Source organism: Diabrotica virgifera, chromosome 3 (genome assembly GCF_917563875.1).
Source record: "Diabrotica virgifera virgifera chromosome 3, PGI_DIABVI_V3a".
Lineage (NCBI taxonomy): Eukaryota > Metazoa > Arthropoda > Insecta > Coleoptera > Chrysomelidae > Diabrotica > Diabrotica virgifera.
In genome coordinates this window covers 241,425,008-241,446,579 of record NC_065445.1, presented here as the reverse complement: position 1 = coordinate 241,446,579, position 21,572 = coordinate 241,425,008, and the positions used below count along the sequence as shown (strand labels likewise).

Genomic DNA, 21,572 nt, shown 5'->3' with positions numbered 1-21,572 from the left:
AAAACACCATAAAAAGAATGAGGAAAATATTACACATTCATAGAGTATTCGGAGAGTTATATTCGTTGGTATTACACTTAAAAGTTCTGTCTTCGTCTATTACAGGTATAACATCTGTATTGTAAAAGAGTTTTGCAAGATATTCTGCTGGCTTAATGATTTTTGTAGAATATCTGCCATGCCATAAATATTATATTATGGCAGCTACATGCGAACAACAGAAGAGCCTATGGTTATGTTGCCGTTTGCGCAACTCGCATTTACAAGATATATACAAGACATAGATATCTATCGTTTAATGTTTTCCAAACCATCTACATTTGGCTCATAATGCAAATAGTCCACGATGTGTGCTTGTCCTCGTTCGGTAAATTATTCCGATTTGTTTTTTTGCACAAACTTACTCAAAAACAGGTCCTTTAAACAAATTCACAAGGTGCCGCTATACCGCTGTCGGAAAATTGTTAAAACAATTTTTTAAACGAATTTAAAAAATCAAAAAAGGTCTCTTGCCATCTTGCTCTAAAATTGACTGTTGTCGAGTTACACGCGATTTAAAATTTGAAAAACACGAATGATTAATAACTCTATTAAAAATTATTATTGGGAAAGTCAGAAAGTGACCAAATCAAAGTTTAAAGCCCTCCTACAAGAGCCTGAAGAAACTTTTGTCATTATTTTATTACTAACTATTAATTTTAATAATTAAAAATGAGCGCTAAGCACGTATTGAGGCGGCCGTCCGCGAGAGAGATGTACAATTCATTGGACGTGTTAAAAAAATATCGATAAAACAAGTATCGATCGAAGTCAAAAATACGTTTTAAAAAAATAAAAAGAAATTTTAAGGTATTATGTGTACACTTGACCTACGGGTCTATAAAAAATAGATATGTTTTGTAGAAGCCTCATAAAATTTTTAAATTAATTGCAACTTAACTAAATAAAAAAAATAGAAGAATTGACGTTTTTGTGGTGGCAGGGGGAGAGGGTGGTGGGCTAAAAATGCGATGAGTCTTATTTTTTAATCACGTATAAAGTAAAAAATTGAAAAAAAAATATTTAGGCTGTATTGATCTCAAAAAATATCATTAAGCCGGCAAAAACCCTTACATAACTTAAAAAAACATGGTGTTTGTGGGGTTTAATCGTGTTTTGCCCAATTTTTGATAGTCCTAAAATACTCAGTTATTTCAAATTATACATAATCTATTAATAAAACCTTGAGTTGATCTATGTTGCAGTCTATAAAATGGAGAAAATCCCCAAAAACCCCCTAAAAAAACAGTTGTCCGGATTTTTCAAGATGGCGCAGGAGATGGTAAAATCTAAAAAAAACATAGAGATAGATTTTGATAAAATACACGAAATGCAAAAAAAATTGGACCCGCAGCCCCCTCCAAGAAAAAATTATAAGCTTTAAAAAAGTTAAAAAAATTTTTGAGGTTATGTACACTCGACCTACGGGTCCATAAAAAATGGACATGTTTTGTAAAAGTCTTAGATATATGAATGAATTTTTTGAAATTTTTAAATCAATTACAACCCAACTAAAAAAAATTAAATCTAAAAATCTACCTTTTTGGTTGTGGGGGAGGGGTAAGGGGGGTGGCGAGCTAAAAATCCGCGTTATCTCATTTTTTAATTGCATAGAACGTAAAAAACTAAAAAAATTGAATTCTGGGAGTGAGGGCATTTTGCCTATTTTAACGGGGAGTACCCTTTGGTATGAAATATTTTAGTATAAGCTAGTATTAGCTTTATAATAAAAAATAAAAACCAAGAATTTACTATAAGCTTTATTGATAACATACCTAATTCTTTATTAAAATAAACACATTTAACCTCGAGCATATGGGGACTGACTGTTGGTATTAAGGTAGTAGGTACCAGAAGCACTGAAACAAATAAAAGCAAAAAAATAGTTATAACTTACAAAGCCAAATAAAAAATTGAATTTTTACAATTTTCGTACCAATTTTAATTTTTCTAAACAGAAGCGTTTTAGGGATATTTAAAGAAAAACTAATTACCAGGCGCCATATTTAAAGAGCTCTAGCTCCCTTAGGAAGCTTTATTTTTGGACAAGATCTGAGGAATATGTGGTATTCGTTTGTCAGGAGAGTCTCTGGGCACCCTGTATATGAATTTCAGGTTTCGTCCTACGACGCTACCTATAGCTAATTTTACTACAGTCGAACCCGCTTATTAGAATCCCTGATATAAGAATATCCCGGTTTATGGAATATAAATTCCAGGTCCCGAAACGTTTTCATTTACTCCTTAATAAATTTATCCTTTTATTGGAATATATTTTAATTATACAATACTTCTTAATAGAATATATTTTACGTCATCCAATAATTTTTTTTGTACAATTTACTAAAAATTTAAATCTGTATAACACCTGTAGTGCTGGTTTATATTGTTAGGGTTTCTTAATAAGTAGGTAATAAATATTTATTACTTTGGTAGGAGTACCAATTCGATCTTTAGCCGACAAAGTCATGGGTCATAAAGTAATTTTTATTTGTCTACAAAGTTCTATTATACATACACATTACCAAACACTTTCTACTGTTACAACACTGTTATAAATTGTTAGAAGCAGTTTATTTAGAATTCACCCAAAGAGTACCTACCTACTTGTTTGCAAGAAGTGAATCATGGCTTTGTTAATTTTGAAAAGAAAAGATTTTACTTTAACCCGACGCGCGACGTGAGGTTGTAACAATTCATTTATTGCCGCCAATACAACTTCGATTCAACCAAATGGATTAAGGATGACCACAAGGATTAACAACAATAAAGCACAAATTACCGATGATTTCTCAAAAAAAAAATAAGTAATTTTATTATTTGCATTTTAATACGAAAATATTTACATATCTACATATTATTGCAAATATTTCAATTACTTTTCACATTAATTACTGTATTCATTCACATACATAATATATAATGTAATTTGGTATTTAATACATAGATAATTAAGCAGTAGTTATACTACTGTATGATTGACATCAAAAGACAAATCCATATAGGTACCTACATAATATATATTATATAAATTGGCATAGTGTGTAAAACTACATATTGGCATAGTATGTAAATACCATTATTACGTATATTCGGTAAACTTATTTCGACTAGCCACCAATGATCGGTTATTGGAATATCCCGGTTATAAGAATATTTCTGCCTGGCACGAAGGCTATTCCAATAAGCGGGTTTGACTGTACTAATGCATAATATGCACGAGAAACATTGTACATTGGAGACCACGCGAATACAGTCGTAGTAGAGGAAGACCATAAAAACGATGGCTAGGGTGACGAGAAGAGCGGATAGTTCATGGGAAGCCTCTGTCCAAAAGTGGATGTAAACAGGCTCAAGAAGAATGCAAATACTTACTTTTTATCAATTGGGAACATTCCCATGCTGACTTTTGGTCCGTAACATTTACCGTCTTCGTAATCTGAATAGCTGTCGCATCTTTGAGCAACAAAAGCTCCAGTAGTAAGTGATTCAGCGTATAGTTCGTATGACCGAGAGTGAGAACAAATTCCTGTTAGGTCACATTCACAACCTCGTTGCGTTCGTCCTCCATTAGGATAAAAATCAGAATCTCCACATGGGTCATAATATCCCAGCTTTAGTAGCCTTCCTCCATTGGTGTGGATGATTTGGACGTTTATTGCGTCGTCTTTGTCTATACGGTTGTCTTTGTAGGACGCTATGAATAAAGGACCAGCCGGATCAAAACCTGAAAAATTATTATATTTATTAATGCTTGTATTAAGGGGTAGGCGCAAAATCTTCGTCCAATTCTATTTAAATGCATTCATTTTTTTAATCCTGAGAAAACTAATAAGTACCTATTTTTGAAAAATTGCCGTGAAAAATCGAAAAGTGTATCGGGTTGCACTTGATCGAATGCCTTCTCGAAGTCGATGAAACAAACTTAAACTTTCTTTCGGAATTCACAACTTTTTTTTAAGAAAACGCGCATACAAAATAGTGCCTCTCTTAGTTCGCAGGTCATATCTAAATCCAAATTGCTTATTACCCACATTTAGTGTTGCCCAAAATCGGTCTTGGTCTTGCAGTCTTGGTCTTGTTCATGCGCATTACGAACAATACCATAAGCATACATAGCGAATCAAAATATCCATTTAAAGAACACTTCACACATTTACACGTAATCAGAGGTGATTATTACAATATAAAAATAAAATATTTTGTATATTTCTTCCCAGCAGATGACTTCTCTGAAATTAATTGTCCGGGTTATGAGAATAGTCGCCTTCTAATCATAACCTAACATTCTTGCTTTGCGACGCCGATAGTAATATTGAATATCGTATCCAAACTTTTTAAATTAGCTGATAAAAAATATACCTAATAAATAATTAATTTTTTTCATTATTAGTTTTCTAGGAATTTAAACACACAAATCTTATCGGTATATATAATAGTAAGACCATTATGTATTGTTTTTGCTGAATGTGCTATGAGGTCACTCGGTTAAACAAAATTTGCCGAGACAGCGCGTATAATATTTAAAAGTATGATACCGGGACAAAAGAACAGATAATGTCGGATACCCTAACAAAATACCGAAATATTATTTAATAACGATATACACTTCTCTAAAAAATTTACGTCAATTGTCTAGATCAGTAATTCTCAATCTTTTTGGGTCATGTAGGTACACCACAAAATACTTTTTATTATTTTTGTTACCACCTAACGGAAATAGCTAGGTAATCAAATTAACTATAATAATTGTGGCTGATGTTGGCTGTTTTTGCGTTTTGTGCATGCACCGCAGATTGAGAACAGCTGGTGTAGATATTTATTAATTTGGCTGGTCTTTACTATGACTATGATATTCCAGCTTAAAATGTACCTCTCTGTTACGTTGTTCAAAGATATGCAATAGGCTAATAGGGAACTGCGAGACTTGCAAGACTCTTGCTGCAAGACCAAGACCAAGACCATGACCGGGAGCTTAATACCAAGACCAAGACCAAGACTTTGTAAGTCTCTTCTTGGCCTTGCATTTGGGCAACACTACCCACATTACTTTCGCACAAAAGGAATACTCGGTTTTTTATAATTTTACTAGGAAAATCCGAGTATTTCTATCCAAATATCTTCATCCTGGGTAAATTATTTTAGTTCGGAAAATGAGCAAGCAATCATCTCCTTTTCTCCTTTATTTGGTACGACCATCGTGCTAGAAATCTTCCTCTGAATCTGTTGCCCGCTACGTTGCCTTTAACTATCAATCCTTTCGGTCGTATAAATATTCCACTATTCATCTTATTTGGTGATTTTCATCTCGGTAATCTTCTTTTAGACTAAATATTAGTATTATTGAAACTATTAGTAACAGTAGAGGATCCGATATAAGGTCGATCGAGACCGATCTTTTTAATGGACAAAAATTATTGGACAGGGTAAGAAGTGCGGAAATCAGACGCATATGTGGGGTACACAATATAAATACCTAGGCAAAGAACAGAGCAAAAGAGTGGAATGAACACATAAGCAGGATGGCTGAATCAAGGATAGTAAGAAAAGCAAGGGACAAGTCACCGTTAGGCAAAAGAAGTATAGGACACCCAAGGAAAAGACGGAACGATAATTTAGGGGCAGAATAGAAGGCACCGTTGAACAAAAACAGGCAGTACTGCCTATATAAAAGAAAAATAAGAAAAAGAAGAAGAAATTGTTTATAACTTTAAAACGATCAACTTAAGAGAAAAATTACACAAAAGACATTTTTTCTTCAGAGGCGGATTTGAAGATTTGCCACCTCTGGGCTATCCATAATTTGGCGCCCTCCCCCACGCCATTTTTTACTTTTTCACCATAATTTTCAGCCCCCTGAATTCTGCCGCCCTGGGTCCTATCAGCCCATATGTAAATCCAGCCCTGCTTTTGTTGGGAATGATCCAAAAAATCTGAAGTAATACCTGACCGGGTCGAATATATTTTTAATTAAAAAACGTCATTTCTTAATTATTAATTAATTATAGTCAGAACAAAATTGGATCGGGCACCCATGATTTTTAGAATGATTGTTAACATACTAAATTACAAATCCAAAAATTTTTAATGTGGTTCTGAAGCTATTTCCTTGTGGCATTTTTATGATTAACTGTTTAGATTGGAAATAAGCCACAATTAAATTGAAAATATAATTTAATTAACGTTTCGAAGCCCAAATTTGGTTTCGTTGTCAAAATACAAAATACTACTAAAATAAACAAAAATGTTGTTACTAAGTAAAAAAATTCTTCTAATAATTTATTTAATCTGACTCATTTATATTGGCAATTCAGACGTATATTATACATTTTAAAGTAGAAGACTTTAAAATGATATCGCCAATATTTATGAGTTGCGTTCCTGGGACGATTTTACTAAAAGATAGTTCATTCGATTACATGAAATCAATCCCAACTCAAGAACATCCGTCACAAAAAATTCATAGCATGTGATCTGTCCTTAAAAAGACAACCAAATGCAACGATGACAGTAAAATTCTCGCGTTAGAGATTCCATAGTAAATCACGAGGGAAAACCAGGAAAAAACCTCGTGATACTATATCGACATCGTAGGTATTTGGTCTTACATTTTTTAATTTACTTTCAAAAAACTAATACCAAATTCTGACTTTAATATATTTAAATTATAAATGATATTAATAGTACATAGATATATAATAATTAATACTAAAATATAAAATTTGTAATAAGTCGATATATTATTGACTTACTAATCGTGGTATTTTCTGATTATTTTATATTCTTTTATCAAGTATAGTCCTGAAAGAATCAGATAGTAAAAAGAGAAAAATCAAAGAAGCGGCTCTAATTATGCTAAATGAAACCAATTGTGTCGCAAATTCCTCGGTAGATTGCAGTAAGATGTGGTTACCCATACTGAAAGAGGAAGTCAATAGAAAGAAAATTACCACGATTAGTAAGTCAATAACATATCAAGTTTTATATTTTAGTATTACTTATTATATATCTATGTATTATTAATATTATTAATAATTTAAACTTATTCAAGTCAGAATTTGGTATTAGTTTTTTGAAAGTATGTAAACTAAATGTAAGACCAAATACTCACGAAGTCGGGATAGTATCACGAGGTTTTTTCCTGGTTTTCCCTGGTAATTTACTATGAAATCTCTAACGCGAGAATTTTACTGTCATCGTTGCATTTGGTTATTTTTTAAAGACAGATCACATGCTATGATTTTTTTGTGACGGATATTCTTGAGTTGGGATTGATTTCATGTAATCGAATGAACTATCTTTTAGTAAAATCGTCCCAAGAACGCAACTCATAAATATTGGCGATATTATTTTAAAGTCTTCTACTTTAAAATGTATAATATACGTCTGAATTGCCAATATAAAGGAGTCAGATTAAATAAATTATTAGAAGAATTTTTTTACTTAGCAACAACATTTTTGTTTATTTTAGAAGTATTTTGTATTTTGACAAAGAAACCCGATTTGGACTTCGAAACATTTGACCTTATATCGTCTCTTAGACTATTTATTTAAAACATGGTTGCAACTCTAATGCATCTGTATCTACATCCTACTATCTACTAGTTTATCTCTAAAACAATTATAACATTGTCCTGAGAGATTCCCAAACTATAATATCTAATGTTAGAATATCCTAATAATGTCTAAAAAAAAATAATGGGACCTTACCAACAATTGTCTCGACCTGGCCATTCAGAGCAGCTCCAGCATTCCCACAGATATGAGCTCCAAGGGAATGACCAACAAGTGTCAACCTATCAAGTTGTAAACTGTATACATTAATCAGGGATCTAACGAAATCTGCTACATACTCTCCAACCTTTCTCACTTGACTCTAGAAAAGATGTATTTATATATGTATGAGTTGTTGATATTAATACAAATTAACAATTAACCTTTCGAGCCCTCCGGGCTCTCGCATCTATTGACAGACAACAAGTTTTCGAAAAATTGTCGCATGATGGTCAATTTATTCTCACTCTCTTGTGATATTAATGTTGATAATAGAGGTCGTGTAATAGTTCATCTGAAAGGCTATTCAATTCTCTTTTCAGTAATATAAACGTTATCATAATAATTATTTATAGAGGTTGCCAAAAAAAATAATTTTTCAATTAAATTAATTCACATAAAAAGAAGAATGCATGTAATTTATTTGATTCAAAATACATTTTACTGCTATCATAAATGAGAAAAAAATATTTATATGACAAATAAACATTGCTTCTCCTTTAAATAATAATATTAGATGTTGAAACTGCTAAGAGGCAGGTAGGTCGCAGCTTAAACATTGGATTTTAACGGAAAGCAATTTTTATTTGTCAAATAAACTTTTTTTTTTCTATTTTCTGTAAATAAATTACATACATTTTTCTTTTTCTATGAATTAACTTAAACCAAAATTTATTTTTTTGGCCACCCTGTATAAATATTTATGGTAAAATGAACTATTACACGATACATATTCTCATTTAAAAAAATTATCGATTACGTCATCACGATCAGACGAATGAAGTCATTAGTATGTATGATACATATGCGCAACAATTATAATTTAAAAATAAAAAACGACCTGTTTCAGGATTTCTGTCCAAAATCTCCTATTCTCAAAAAAAAAATCAATTTATTCCATAATTTTACCCCCTTTTTTATATTTATGTACGTATGTATAAAATTTTGAAAAATTTTGGAGCTTGAAAACCAGATGCCATCATTACATAAGCAAAACCTGTTATGAAAACAGTTTGAACTTACGGAACACATATAGTTTTCCGTAGGTTCAAAACATGACATTTTTTGAGACGTGTCATTTGAACGACATTTTTGAGATTTTTTTTAATGAAAGATCGTTTAGTACGATGTTTGAAGAGTAATTTGTGTAGGTTTCAGATTTTTATAGGTAAAATTGCAACATATGAATAAAATTTTTTAAACAAAATTCATTTAAGTCTGAATCCACTTTCTGTCTACACTGTACTTATGCACATATTTTTTTCTGTAATATAATTATAAAATAGCTTTAATGTTCAACTTTTACTTCTAATTTGTAGAACTTATTTTGATCAATTCCATATTCCATAATTTTACCCCCTTTTGTATATTTATGTACGTATGTATAAAATTTTGAAAAATTTTGGAGCTTGAAAACCAGATGCCATCATTACATAAGCAAAACCTGTTATGAAAACAGTTTGAACTTACGGAACAAATAGTTTTTCGTAGGTTCAAAACATTACATTTTTTGAGACGTGTCATTTGAACGACATTTTTGAGATTTTTTTTAATGAAAGATCGTTTAGTACGATGTTTGAAGAGTAATTTGTGTAGGTTTCAGATTTTTATAGGTAAAATTGCAACATATGAATAAAAATTTTTAAACAAAATTCATATAAGTCTGAATCCACTTTCTGTCTACACTGTACTTATGCACATATTTTTTTCTGTAATATAATTATAAAATAGCTTTAATGTTCAACTTTTACTTCTAATTTGTAGAACTTATTTTGATCAATTAGTTAAAAAGTTATGTTCAATTAACTCAACGCGCGCTCCGCCGAACATTGTCATATAATGCGCCAATGTTTGTGAGAGGGGTGATTTGAGTGTTATAAATTAAAAAATATAGAAGTTGTAGATTTAATTTTAGAAACATTTTTAATTAATATATAGTTTTTTGGTAAAAATTTTTTGAATTTTTCAATGGTCAAATCAGTTTTTTTCTAAAATTTATATTTCCGTAGCTACTTAAAAAACAAATAATTTCGCAGCTCTTTTGTTTAATCAAAACTTATGCAACTTCTATTAAACTAGAACTTTTTGATATGTTGTTTATTATACATTTCGTAATGGAATTATAAAAAGTTCTATCTTGGTTAATTTTTTCTGTAAGTAACAACTCCACTGACTCCACTATAATTTCAATTTAGTCAGTTATCTCGGATATAGATCTTCTTCTTGTAGTGCCTATCCGTTTCGGATGTTGGCGACTATCATGGCAATCTGTACTTTGCACACTGCTGCTCTGAAAAGATTTATAGTGTTTGTGTTCCCTGTACTTTTCCCTGTAAGACCAGTTGCATCAGTCCATATCTTTCACTGTTCCTCATGATGTGGCCGAGGTATTCGATTTTGGCTGGTTTTATTTTGATTAACAGCTCTTTCTTTTTGCATTCCCAGCAAAACACCCTCATTAGTAATATGGTCGGTATAAGATATCTTCAGGATTCGACGATAAAGCCACATCTCAAAAGCCTCAATTTTCTTGCAGGTGGCGTCTGTGAGAGTCCACGACTCAACTCCGTACAACAGTATAGGAAAGATGTAACATCGTAGTAATCTGACTTTTACGGGTATCGACAAATCATGACATTTGAACAACTTTGCCATTTTTTGAAATGCAGATCTTGCTTTCTATATCCTTCATTTGATGTCTATAGAATGGTCCCAATTTTCATTGACGTTCGTAACAAGGTAAGTATATGTTTTTACTCTTTCTATTTGTTGACCTTTCACACTGATTCGTCCAAATTGATGTTTGTTCTTAGAGATAATCATACATTTTATTTTCTTAGTGTTTAGTGAAAGTCCGGATCTCTGACTGACTTCTGCGATTCTGTTCATTAACTCCTGTAGGGCTTCAGAACTGTCAGCGAATACCACAGTGTAATCTGAGTATCTTATATTATTGATACATTCTCCGTTAACTCGAATTCCGGATTCAACATCATCCACTGCTTCTTGAAAGATTTCCTCAGAGTAGATGTTAAACAGCAGTGGGGATAATATACATCCCTGACGGTCCCCACGTTTGATTTTGATATCGTCGGATTCTCCTGCCTCTGTCCGGATAGAGGATGTTTGATTCCAGTACAGATTGCTGATAATCCTTAAATCGCAGGTGTTAATTTTAATATTGGTTAATATCTTCATCAGCTTGTCGTGCTTTACTGTATCGAACGCTTTATGGTAATCAATGAAACATGCATAAATATCGCAATTTACGTCTCTACATCGTTGAAATAGCACTTGTATACTAAATAGAACCTCTCTTGTACCCACTGCATTTCGAGAAACAACTGTGTTCGGCTGATTTTTTCTTCGCACAGTCTATATATCCTTTGACGTATAATTTTTAGAAATAGAAATGGATATATATAGAAAACGGATATAGATACAAATTATTAATTTTTTTTACCTGTGCAAAAACATAAAGATCTCCAGCAATTGGACTCCAATCGACAACAAAGATATTGACATTATGATACCTTAATAAATTTCTTCTGATATATGAGTTAACATCTGCTTCACGGCTTCCCAACCAACCATGGATGACAAAAATAGTTTCTCGCCACGATCTAAATGATGTCCTGGCCAATTTCTCGATATTGTTAATGTTAACCTCTACGCCATCGATAGGGTTGGCCTTACTGAAGAATATATATGTTACATCGGATGGGGAAGATCTGACTTTTACAGGAGTATATGGTATTAGGTACTCTCGTTGAATATTGCCACCCTTATCCTTGTACAAAAAGTATTCTAAATCTTTGGGGTCTTTGGGAGATCTGGGGTTTCCAGGATTATGTGACAAGAGATCCTCTACCAGAGCATTGCCGCCCGTACAATTTTGCAAAAAGTTTACTAAATCTTTTAAGTCTTGTTCCATACCAATTGCTGAAATATTTTAGAGTAAGAAATCTGATTTTAAAACTGTAGAGTTGTGGCACGTGTAAGTCAAATGTTATGTTTATATGGGGTTATAGGTCTGGATCCCGCGTATGAAAAAAAAGTTGATTAATAGCAAGCTGAAAATTTGTTAATAGCTTAAGGGTGTCTAGTCGGACAAACTTTTATATATGGGAACACTGGAACAGGGGCAGTTTTAATTGTGGAACAGCTTAAAAATTTGGAACGGTCAGAACACGAAAACGGCACATTTATTTTGTCTGACAGAACAGACTTAAACTCTCCGAACAGAGATTAAACTCTCATGCAAAAATCAGACTGCTATTTATCACCTGTCATAATTCCTGTCATTTGACATATTCTACATGTTCCACTCATTAAAACGCCCATTTGGTGATAAATAGCAGTCTGATTTTTGCATGAGAGTTTAATCTCTGTTCGGAGAGTTTAAGTCTGTTCTGTCGGACAAAATAAATGCGCCGTTTTCGTGGTCTGACCGTTCCAAATTTTTAACCTGTTCCACAATTGAAACTGCCCCTGTTCCAGTGTTCCCATATATCAAAGTTTATCCGACTAGACACCCTTAAGCTATTAACAAATTTTCAGCTTGCTATTTATCAACTTTTTTTTCATACGCGGGATCCAGACCTATTAGCTACAGTTACCTTGTAATGACAAGTATATATTTTTAAAAATTTTTGAATGCAATATTTGAAGGTATGAGTAATGAGTAATAAGTTTAATTCGTTCCAGAGAAGGCCCAACAAAACATTAGAATTTTTTATTTAATAGCATAGGCGCAAAATTTGCTTGCAATGCTCGTTTAAATGCACTAATTTTTTTCAAATCCTGAAAAAACCAATAAATATTTTTGAAAAATTTAAATGCAGATTGAAAGATTACATTATTACCGAGGGCCGAAAGTCCCTTAAAATAAACAAAAGGTTTCTTTTGAATAAAATATTTGAAATTAATAATTACACTTTATTTTCGTTTTTCTTCTCGGCCCTCTAACTTCAAATAAATATTATAGAGGTCTTTAGGGACTTTCAACCCTCGGCAATAAGATAATCTGTCATTTTGCGTTGAAATTTTAAAAAAATACTAATTAGTTTTCTCAGGATTCGAAAAAAATGAATGCATCTAAAAAGCATTGCAATCAAATTTCGTGTCTACCCACTTAAGTTTTGTAAACTAAATATCTCGATATTTTGGATTTTGTAGATTACACTATTATGTTACTTTATTTCAATAAATTGTTTATCTTGTTAAAATATTTTATTTCTGCTTTTTATTTAAAAAAAATTAAATTACATATACAATGAGGACGTTTGGGTTGGAATAAATTCATTTTCTCGAGAACCGGCGACTTTAGAGATAAATCCCGAAACAGGTCGGTATTTATTTTTGAATTATGATTTTTTGGCATGAATATCATACTGGTGACGTCATCAATTTGGGCGTGATCACGTAATCAATGATTTTTTAAAATGAGAATAGGAGTCGTCTGCTAGCTCATTTGAAATGGTTTTCAATTCTCTATTCATTAGTTTAAACATTAACATAATTATTTATTCAGGGTTTCCAAACAAAGTTTTTGATTAAATTAATTGACACAAAAAGAAGGATGTAAGCAGTTTATTTATTTCAAAATACATTTTACTAACTTTTTATTAAAAAATGTTTATTTTACAAATAAACATTGCTTTTCGCTTAGATTTAATGTTCAAACTGCTAAGAGACAGGTGTGTAGAAGCTAAAAAGCGAAAAACAATATTTATTTGTCAAATAAACATTTATTTCTGTTCCCTGCCAGCACTAAAATGTATATTGAATTAAATGAATTACATACATTCGTCTTTTTGTCTCAATTAATTTAATTCAAAAATAGTATATTATTCAACGAGCATGTAATGAGGGCTATTACTCATGATGATAAAGTTTGCGACACGAGCCGTTGGCGAGTGTCGTAATTCATCAGAGTGAGTAATAGCCATTACATGCAAGTAGAATACTATACTTTTTCTACGACCTTTTTTTATTTGTATTAGTAGAAAATATAATTATCAACTACTAACATTATTTAAAACGAAATATTTTATTTTTCATAAAAAAAAATATATTTTATATAACTGTGGCAACACTGTTGGAATTACACTCGTTGAGCTTATAAATCAATCAAAAAGTTGTCATTATGTCATGGAATGGCGGTGGCTTTTAAAAATAAGACATATTTTAATGCAATTACATGAAAAAGAACGTGTGCTCCCAATTAAAATCTATTGTACAATGAACAGTAAGTAAAACATAATTCATTGATATGAATTTCATATCCGTAAGTCCTTTTACAAAATTAATACTGATTGTTTATTGTTTACCTTTTAATAACGTCAATTTTAAAATGTCAAATGTTGAAATTAAAACGTAAACAATGTACTAACCCATAGTTAAAGTTAAAAATCCTTTAAACATTTTTCAAATTCAATTTTTCATATAAATTACAATGATTATTTTATTAAATAAACAAATTTAAGTAATTTTATTTGCTAATAGGTATATTAAAAGTGCCATGCACCACTTGAATCTAACTTCAACCCGTGAGTAGGTAATGACCCGCGAGTAGCTTCAGCCAGTGAGTAATGAATTATTACTCACGGGTAAAATAATGGGTGTTATTATCTATTAAAAAATAGCGAATAATGAGTATATTATTAAACGGTCGTAGAAAAAATGTTTTTGGACACTCTGTATAAGTAATTATGTTTATATTACGGAGAAAAGAATTAAATGACCATTCAAATGAGCTATCACACGACTCCTACTATCATTTAAAAAATGATCGATTACGTCATCACGCCCAGATGTATGATGTTACTAGTATGATATAATATGCGAAAAAATCATAATTTAAAAACAAACATTGTCTTGTTTCGGCATTTCTCTCCAAAATCGTCTATTCTCGAGATAATGAATTTATTCCAACCTAAACGTCATCAGTGTATATTTTCTAACTATAACCAAAGAAAAAATACTACGAAGTCAACAAACTTTGAAGAATTTTAAATAACAATAATTATGATCCTTATCAATTGGAAAAAATCCTTTTAGTCCAGAAAGCCACTGCGCATCCGCTAGAAAAAATATTCAGAATCGGATTTTTTGCACAATCTTACTCAAAAAGGACTCCTTTTAACAAATTTGCATGTTGCCAGGACCAAAAGGTGGTCAAAAATTTTTTAAACGTTTTTTTTTTCCTAAAATTGTTTTTTTTTTGAATGGACAAAAGTTTTTTTAGGTTTTTTGGATCATTCCAAACAGAAAAGGTCTTTAGTGACTTTTCTCTAAAAATGATAGTTTTTGACATATAAGCGATTAAAAATAGAAAAATTGCGAAATCAGCCATTTTTAAATTTCAAAAACTATGTGAAAAACTGAAAATTTGAATGTTGCCAAATGTTGCCATTCTTTAAACATCGATTGATGAAATCCCGAAGAGTTTTTTGCAATACCATATTCAAAACTCCTTTGTTTTTTAATTGCTAATCAAGCATACGCGACACTATTTTTCACCGACAGTATGGTGCAAATGAAAGGAATAAATTCGTTATTTTGTAAACCGGCGACTTTAAGGAAAAATCCCGAAACAGGTCGATTTTTATTTTTAAGTTATGATATTGTGGCATATATAGTATACTACTGACGTCATCCATCTGGACGTGATGACGTAATCGATGATTTTTTTAAATAAAAATAGGGGTCGTGTGCTAGCTCATTTGAAAGGTTCTTCAATTCTCTATTCAGTACCGTAAGATGGGGCTACTTTAATCCCCGGGGGCTACTTTAATCATAACTTCCCGCCTAAAATGTATTTCATTTCAATCGAAACTGATCGAATATTTCTCTGTAATTTTTATACGTGGCAACAGTGGAATGTTATTGTTAACCATTGTGAGTCGTGTTTCACGTGTTCTCTGGCAAATATACATACATGTAAGTATTATTGTAAGAAACAATAATTTGTGCATATTTTAGCACCAAAATTACTTCTATAGTAAGCTATAGGCATCTTATTTAGGTAACAAAATCATTTCGTTATGTTAATATAGGTACTTTCATGATGTAGGTTTAACCTCAAATTTTAACGTACTGTATTTTACCATGTTCTTATTTTTAATATTGTGTCGCGGGGTAACTTTGATCGGAGAGGTGGGGCTTCTTTAATCAGTGATCAAAGTAACCCCAGCGTATAAAATAGTCTACTAGTGTACATTTTCTTTTTCAGAAATATGGTGCGTACGTACACAAAACGTCTTGGCAGTAGGCCTTACAAAAATTACGATGAAGAAACGGTAGAACGAGCACTTAATGACATCGTTACTGGAAGTCTTACCTTAAGAGGACCTTCAGCAACGTATAAAATTCCGTTTGGAACACTTCGTAACAAATTCAAAGGGGCACATATTAAAAATCCAGGAGATCAGCCGGTTTTCAGTCATGTTGAAGAAAAAGCTATTTTAGCAGCAGCGGCTAAGTGTGCAGATTGGGGTTTTCCGCAAACTTTACTCGATATAAGAATGATGGCCAAATGTTATTTGGAACGTCAAGGAAGGGTGGTCAATAAGTTTGTCAATAACATGCCGGGAAAAGATTGGGCCCTTAGTCTATTAATACGACACAAAAATTAATTTGGCCAACGTTTATCCACAAACATTAAACAAGTACGAAGTAAAATTTCCAGAGAAACGATTGAGGCTTATTTTGCAAACTTATCAGATACTTTAAAAGATGTACCACCTGAAAACATATTTAATTATGATGAGTCCAATGTATCTGACGACCCAGGAAAGAAATGGGGAATATACAGACCAGGGGTAAAATACCCCGAAAAAATATGTAATCATTCCAAGACGGCAACTAGTATAATGATTTGTGGTTCTGCTAGTGGAATACTGTTACCTCCTTACATTATCTATAAAATTACCCATCTTTACGACACGTGGAAAGAAAATGGTCCTGTTGGAGCACCTTGTTGCGATCAACCATGTTGTTCGAGAGGCAGTAGATACAATAGAACATTTAGCGGTTGGATAGATACAGTCACTTTTCGCGACTGGTTTATGACTTCCTTTTTACCGCATGCCAAAAGATTACAAGGCAGAAAAGTACTCTTAGGAGATAACCTTTCTTCACACCTAGATGGGGATGTAATAAAAACATGCAATGAGAACAACATCAGTTTCGTTTGCTTAGTGCCAAATTCGACTCATCTGTGCCAACCCCTAGATGTCGGATTTTTTAGACCCATGAAGAGCGCATGGCGTGCTACACTAACAACTTGGAAACTACAAAATTTACGTCTAACTACTGTGCCTAAAGATCGTTTTCCTATCCTTTTAAGACAGTGTTTAGATCAGATGGATAAATCAAAGTTTCAACCATCCAAACACAGGTCAAGTGAGCCACGTCCAGGTGATAAAGAAGAATCTGCGGTACGGCGAAATTTAATAAACAGTTTTGCTGCTACAGGTATATATCCCCTTAATAAATGTGAAGTATTAAATAAATTACCTTCAAATGAAAACGACGGTGAAATTGTGCAAAATGTAGGAAAGTGTTCTAACAAATTTTCTAAAAGAAAAAATGTTTGGCAATAACGACAACAATACGTCCAAACCGCTAAGAAAGAAACGATTAAATGTTGATCCGGGTAAGAGCATAGCCACAATTGAGAGCAGTGATAGTGAAAATTCTAGCATTCACGACGCACAAGAGTCCGATCATGACAAACTAGAATCTGAAACTGATGAATTAATTTCTGATGAGAAAGAGACTGGTAGTACAAAACATCATGGAAAGAACGAAAGTTCAAATATATCAAATGATATTGGTGAATGTTCTGGTATGGGACCAATAAAAAACTCTCCTTTTATAAAACCTAGTGTTGATAATCTCGAAAAAGATTGTTTCGTTGTGGTGCAGTTTATTTATGACAAACAGTTAAAAACTGAGAAAATTAAAAAATTTGTAGCTCAAATATTGGAAGCAGATAAAGCAAAACAGTCATATCTTATAAATTGTATGAGGCCATATGGTGAAAAAAATACTACTTTTATTTTTCCACATGTTAATGATATTTGTGAAGTACCCTTACATAATATCATTTTAAAATTGAGTCAGCCTATAATACACAGAGGTCGACATACTTTTGCAAATTCTGTCTTTGATTAGTTTTCTGTGTAAAAACTTTCGTGTTTAATTAAAGCCTTGAAGAAATGTTAAATTTTTGTATATATTTAATACCTAGCCTTGAATTTTCACCTATTTTTGTTTATAATTATTAGCAAACATAACAACACTTTTTCTAATATTTTGTTTTTGAATTTTAGGGGTTACAATATAAATATCAGGTAAAATGTATGTGTGATCAAAGTAACCCCACTTGAAGTGTAACTTTGATCAGGCATTTATCTTTTTTTTTCTATTAAAATATTTTATTTTTTGAGAATATTTTTATATAGTGTAATAGCTAAGTAAAAACCGATTTAAATATATTTTTTTCAAAAAGCAAATCATAACTTTATGATTGCTAGGTGCGATGAAAGATTAATTTTGATCAAAGTAACCCCATCTTACGGTAATATAAACATTTATATAATTATTTATACAGGGTGTCCAAAATTTTTTATTAAATTAAATTATTTGACAAAAAAAGAAGTAGAAGGACACCCTGTATAAATAATTATGTAAATGTTTACACTACCGAATAGAGAATTGAAGAACCTTTAAAATGAGCTACCACACGACCCCTATTTTCATTTAAAAAATCATCGATTACGTCATCACGCCCAGACGGATGACGTCACTAGTATACCGTATATGCCACAATATCATAACTTAAAAATAAAAATCGACCTGTTTTAAGATTTTTCCTTAAAGTCACCGGTTTACGAAATAACGAATTTATTCCTTTCATTTGCACCATACTGTCGGTGGAAAATAGTGTCGCGCACGCTTGATTAGCAATTAAAAAACAAATGAGTTTTGAATATTGTATTGCAAAAAACTCTTCGGGATTTCATCGATCGATGTTTAAAAAATATCTACCTACCTTGCCAACATTTTAATTTTCAGTTTTTCACATAGTTTTTGAGGTTAGAAATGGCCGATTTCGCAAATTTTTCAATTTTTAATCGCTTATATGTCAAAAACTATCATTTTTAGAGAAAAGTCACTAAACACCTTTTCTGTTTGGAATGATCCAAAAAACCTAAAAATACTTTTTCCATACAAAAAAAATAATTTTAGGAAAAAAAAACAAAAAAAAAAGTTTAAAAAATTTTTGACCACCTTTTGGTCCTGGCAACATGCAAATTTGTTAAAAGGAGTCCTTTTTGGGTAAGATTGTGCAAAAAATCTGAATCAGAATATTTTTCCTAGCGGATGCGCAGTGGCTTTCTGGACTATTTGTAAAAGGTATAAAATTTTATTAAAATCGCCTTAAAGGGCTACATCACAACAAAACGTTTTCGATTTTTATAAAAAATCATCATCAGTGTTAGATAAACTGGATGCTATCTGAGCCACCAAAGAAAAATATGCGGGTAAAAACCCTTTAAATATAACACAGATGCGTTAAAAGTGCATGCTTTAATAAAATGTAAGCATATTTTATTAAAGTATGCACTTTTAACGCATCTATGTTATATTTAAAGGGTTTTTACCCAGATATTTTTATTTGGTGGCTCAGCTAGCATTTAGTTTATCTAACACTGATGATGATTTTTATAAAAATCGTAAACGTTTTGTTGTGATGTAGTCCTTTAAAGGGATTTTAATAAAATTGTATACCTTTTACAAAGGATTTTTTCCAATTTTTGTGATTGATGGTATACAGCCAACTACAGGAGAAACATTTTCTTTTCCTTGTGGACCTTATCAATTGTTGAACAACGCAAATCTAATGAAGAAATAAGAAGACGATCAACAGTAACAGATGTAGTGTAAGTACATACAAAATTTTCATGTTCAGGAACTGGGCAGGACACATAGGAAAAATGTGAACCACCGGTTATTCTATAAAAATAATAAGTAAATTTTTCCAAGTTAAATTAATGTGTCAATAAAAATAATAGTAACAACTCACATAAATGGCACACTCCTAGTAGCAACAAACTGATATAGATCTTGCAATATTTCATTTTGATGGCTTCTATAGTTTGCAAAATAACCACAGTTATTTATAAATAATACTCCCATCGTAAAAGTGGTATATTTTAATTAAATTGTCACCCAAAAGGTGTAAACCATGAAATCAACAATTGGTAATGAATCAAACTTATTTTAAAATGCTCTATTGAATTGATATATGTATCAAGTGTAAATAAAAAATTCGTTAAAAATTATTAAATCGTAAATTATAAAGTCAATAGAGGATAATAATAAATCAGGCTTGCTTCCAAATACTTTATTAAATAAATTATAATAATATATAGGGTGAGGCAGATAAAGAGCCTATTAGAAATATCTCGAAAACTAAAGGTAAGAGAATCATAAAAATTGGAATACAGGGGTTTTGAGGTATAAACTATTTAACGAAAATATTTTGGTCTCTGTGCTACTTCCGGTTATACCGGAAGTTGATTGTAACTTCGTTTTTATAAATGGGACATCCTGTATATTTTTACATTTTTGGATTTTACTCAATGTCTTCTTTCTTAAAATATTAGATTTTGTGATATTATACAGGACAGTTTAAAAGATACTGACGGTTTTTTATAAATTTTGTAGCAAACTTCACACCCTGTAGAATTATTCTGATTTGATATAAAAAACTTCATTTGTGTTCAGGTGATTTTTAATATAATCTATTATTATTAAAAATTATTAATATAGCGAAATGTTTAATTTTAGTATACAGGGTTGGTCGAAACTCGGAATGAGTATTTTCTGAGTTTTCTTAAATGGAACACCCTGTATTTTTGTACTGTAGTGAAATGATATTTTATAGTACTTTTTTATTTCTTAAGCATTCCCCATGCCTAACTGCTTTAATTTGTAAGTTATTCGTAGTTTTGTAAGACAAACATTAATTGCAACAAAAATTACTTGAAATTTTATTAGATTTGCCATGAAAATATTCAATCATAATAATATTTTGAAAATAAATACATGTTAATCTAGAATGATCCTTAATTTATTAATATTGGATGAGATACCAAAATGCCTACTTTGTTAACATTGTTGGTGCATAAAATATTAATAAAAACAAACCATAATATTATACCTAGTTGGCTGTGGCTTTGACACTAATCTTGCTTAAACGTTAGACATTGCGTGGAATGCATAAAACGTAGTACCTGCTAATGCTTCAAATATGTACTACATTTTTGAAGATTTTACTACATTTATAAAGCATTCCAATGCTTATAAATGCTTTGTAAGGGTTTTTTCGACACTTTCAAAGCATTTAATGTTGTGTAAGTGTAGTAAAATCTTCAAAAATGTAGTACATACTTGAAGCATTAGCAGGTACTACGTTTTATGCATTCCACCCATTATCTTATTTTTATAGTTCTAGTTGCTTTGTTACCATTACTAATATAAATTTTTGTAATTAGAAACTGATCAGTAAAGTTTTTGTTCTAGGATAGTAACAAAAATGTACTACTAATAGTAATAAGAATTTATCATCTATAATTCCCTGATAGACGACAACCAAAAAGAAAAACTTTTTAATGTTTATTAGAATAGTTTCGACTTACTAGACACTTAGATTACGACAACGTTCATACTAATATACTAATATG

The 21,572-nt window shown here is 31.4% G+C and overlaps 1 protein-coding gene across 1 annotated transcript; it reads right to left on the bottom strand.

Annotated features, from left to right (window-relative positions):
* Positions 1–1,786: 1,786 nt before the first annotated feature.
* Positions 1,787–20,021, bottom strand: LOC114325847 (pancreatic lipase-related protein 2-like). The gene is made up of 5 exons (XM_028273980.2): positions 19,910–20,021; positions 11,276–11,754; positions 7,750–7,915; positions 3,415–3,766; positions 1,787–1,898 (listed from the first exon to the last, which is right to left on the bottom strand). Exons 1-5 carry the CDS (start codon positions 19,962–19,964, stop codon positions 1,841–1,843), a joined length of 1,110 nt encoding a protein of 369 aa, XP_028129781.1. The 5' UTR covers positions 19,965–20,021; the 3' UTR covers positions 1,787–1,840.
* Positions 20,022–21,572: the final 1,551 nt, after the last annotated feature.

Coding starts and splice junctions, on each gene's coding strand:
- LOC114325847 (XM_028273980.2), bottom strand. CDS start 19,964: ATGAAATATTGCAAGATCTATATCAGTTTGTTGCTACTAGGAGTGTGC. Junction 11,755..19,909: donor ACTAGGAGTGTGCCATTTAT/GTGAGTTGTTAC, acceptor AAAATATTTCAG/CAATTGGTATGGAACAAGAC. Junction 7,916..11,275: donor ATCTTTATGTTTTTGCACAG/GTAAAAAAAATT, acceptor CATCTTTTCTAG/AGTCAAGTGAGAAAGGTTGG.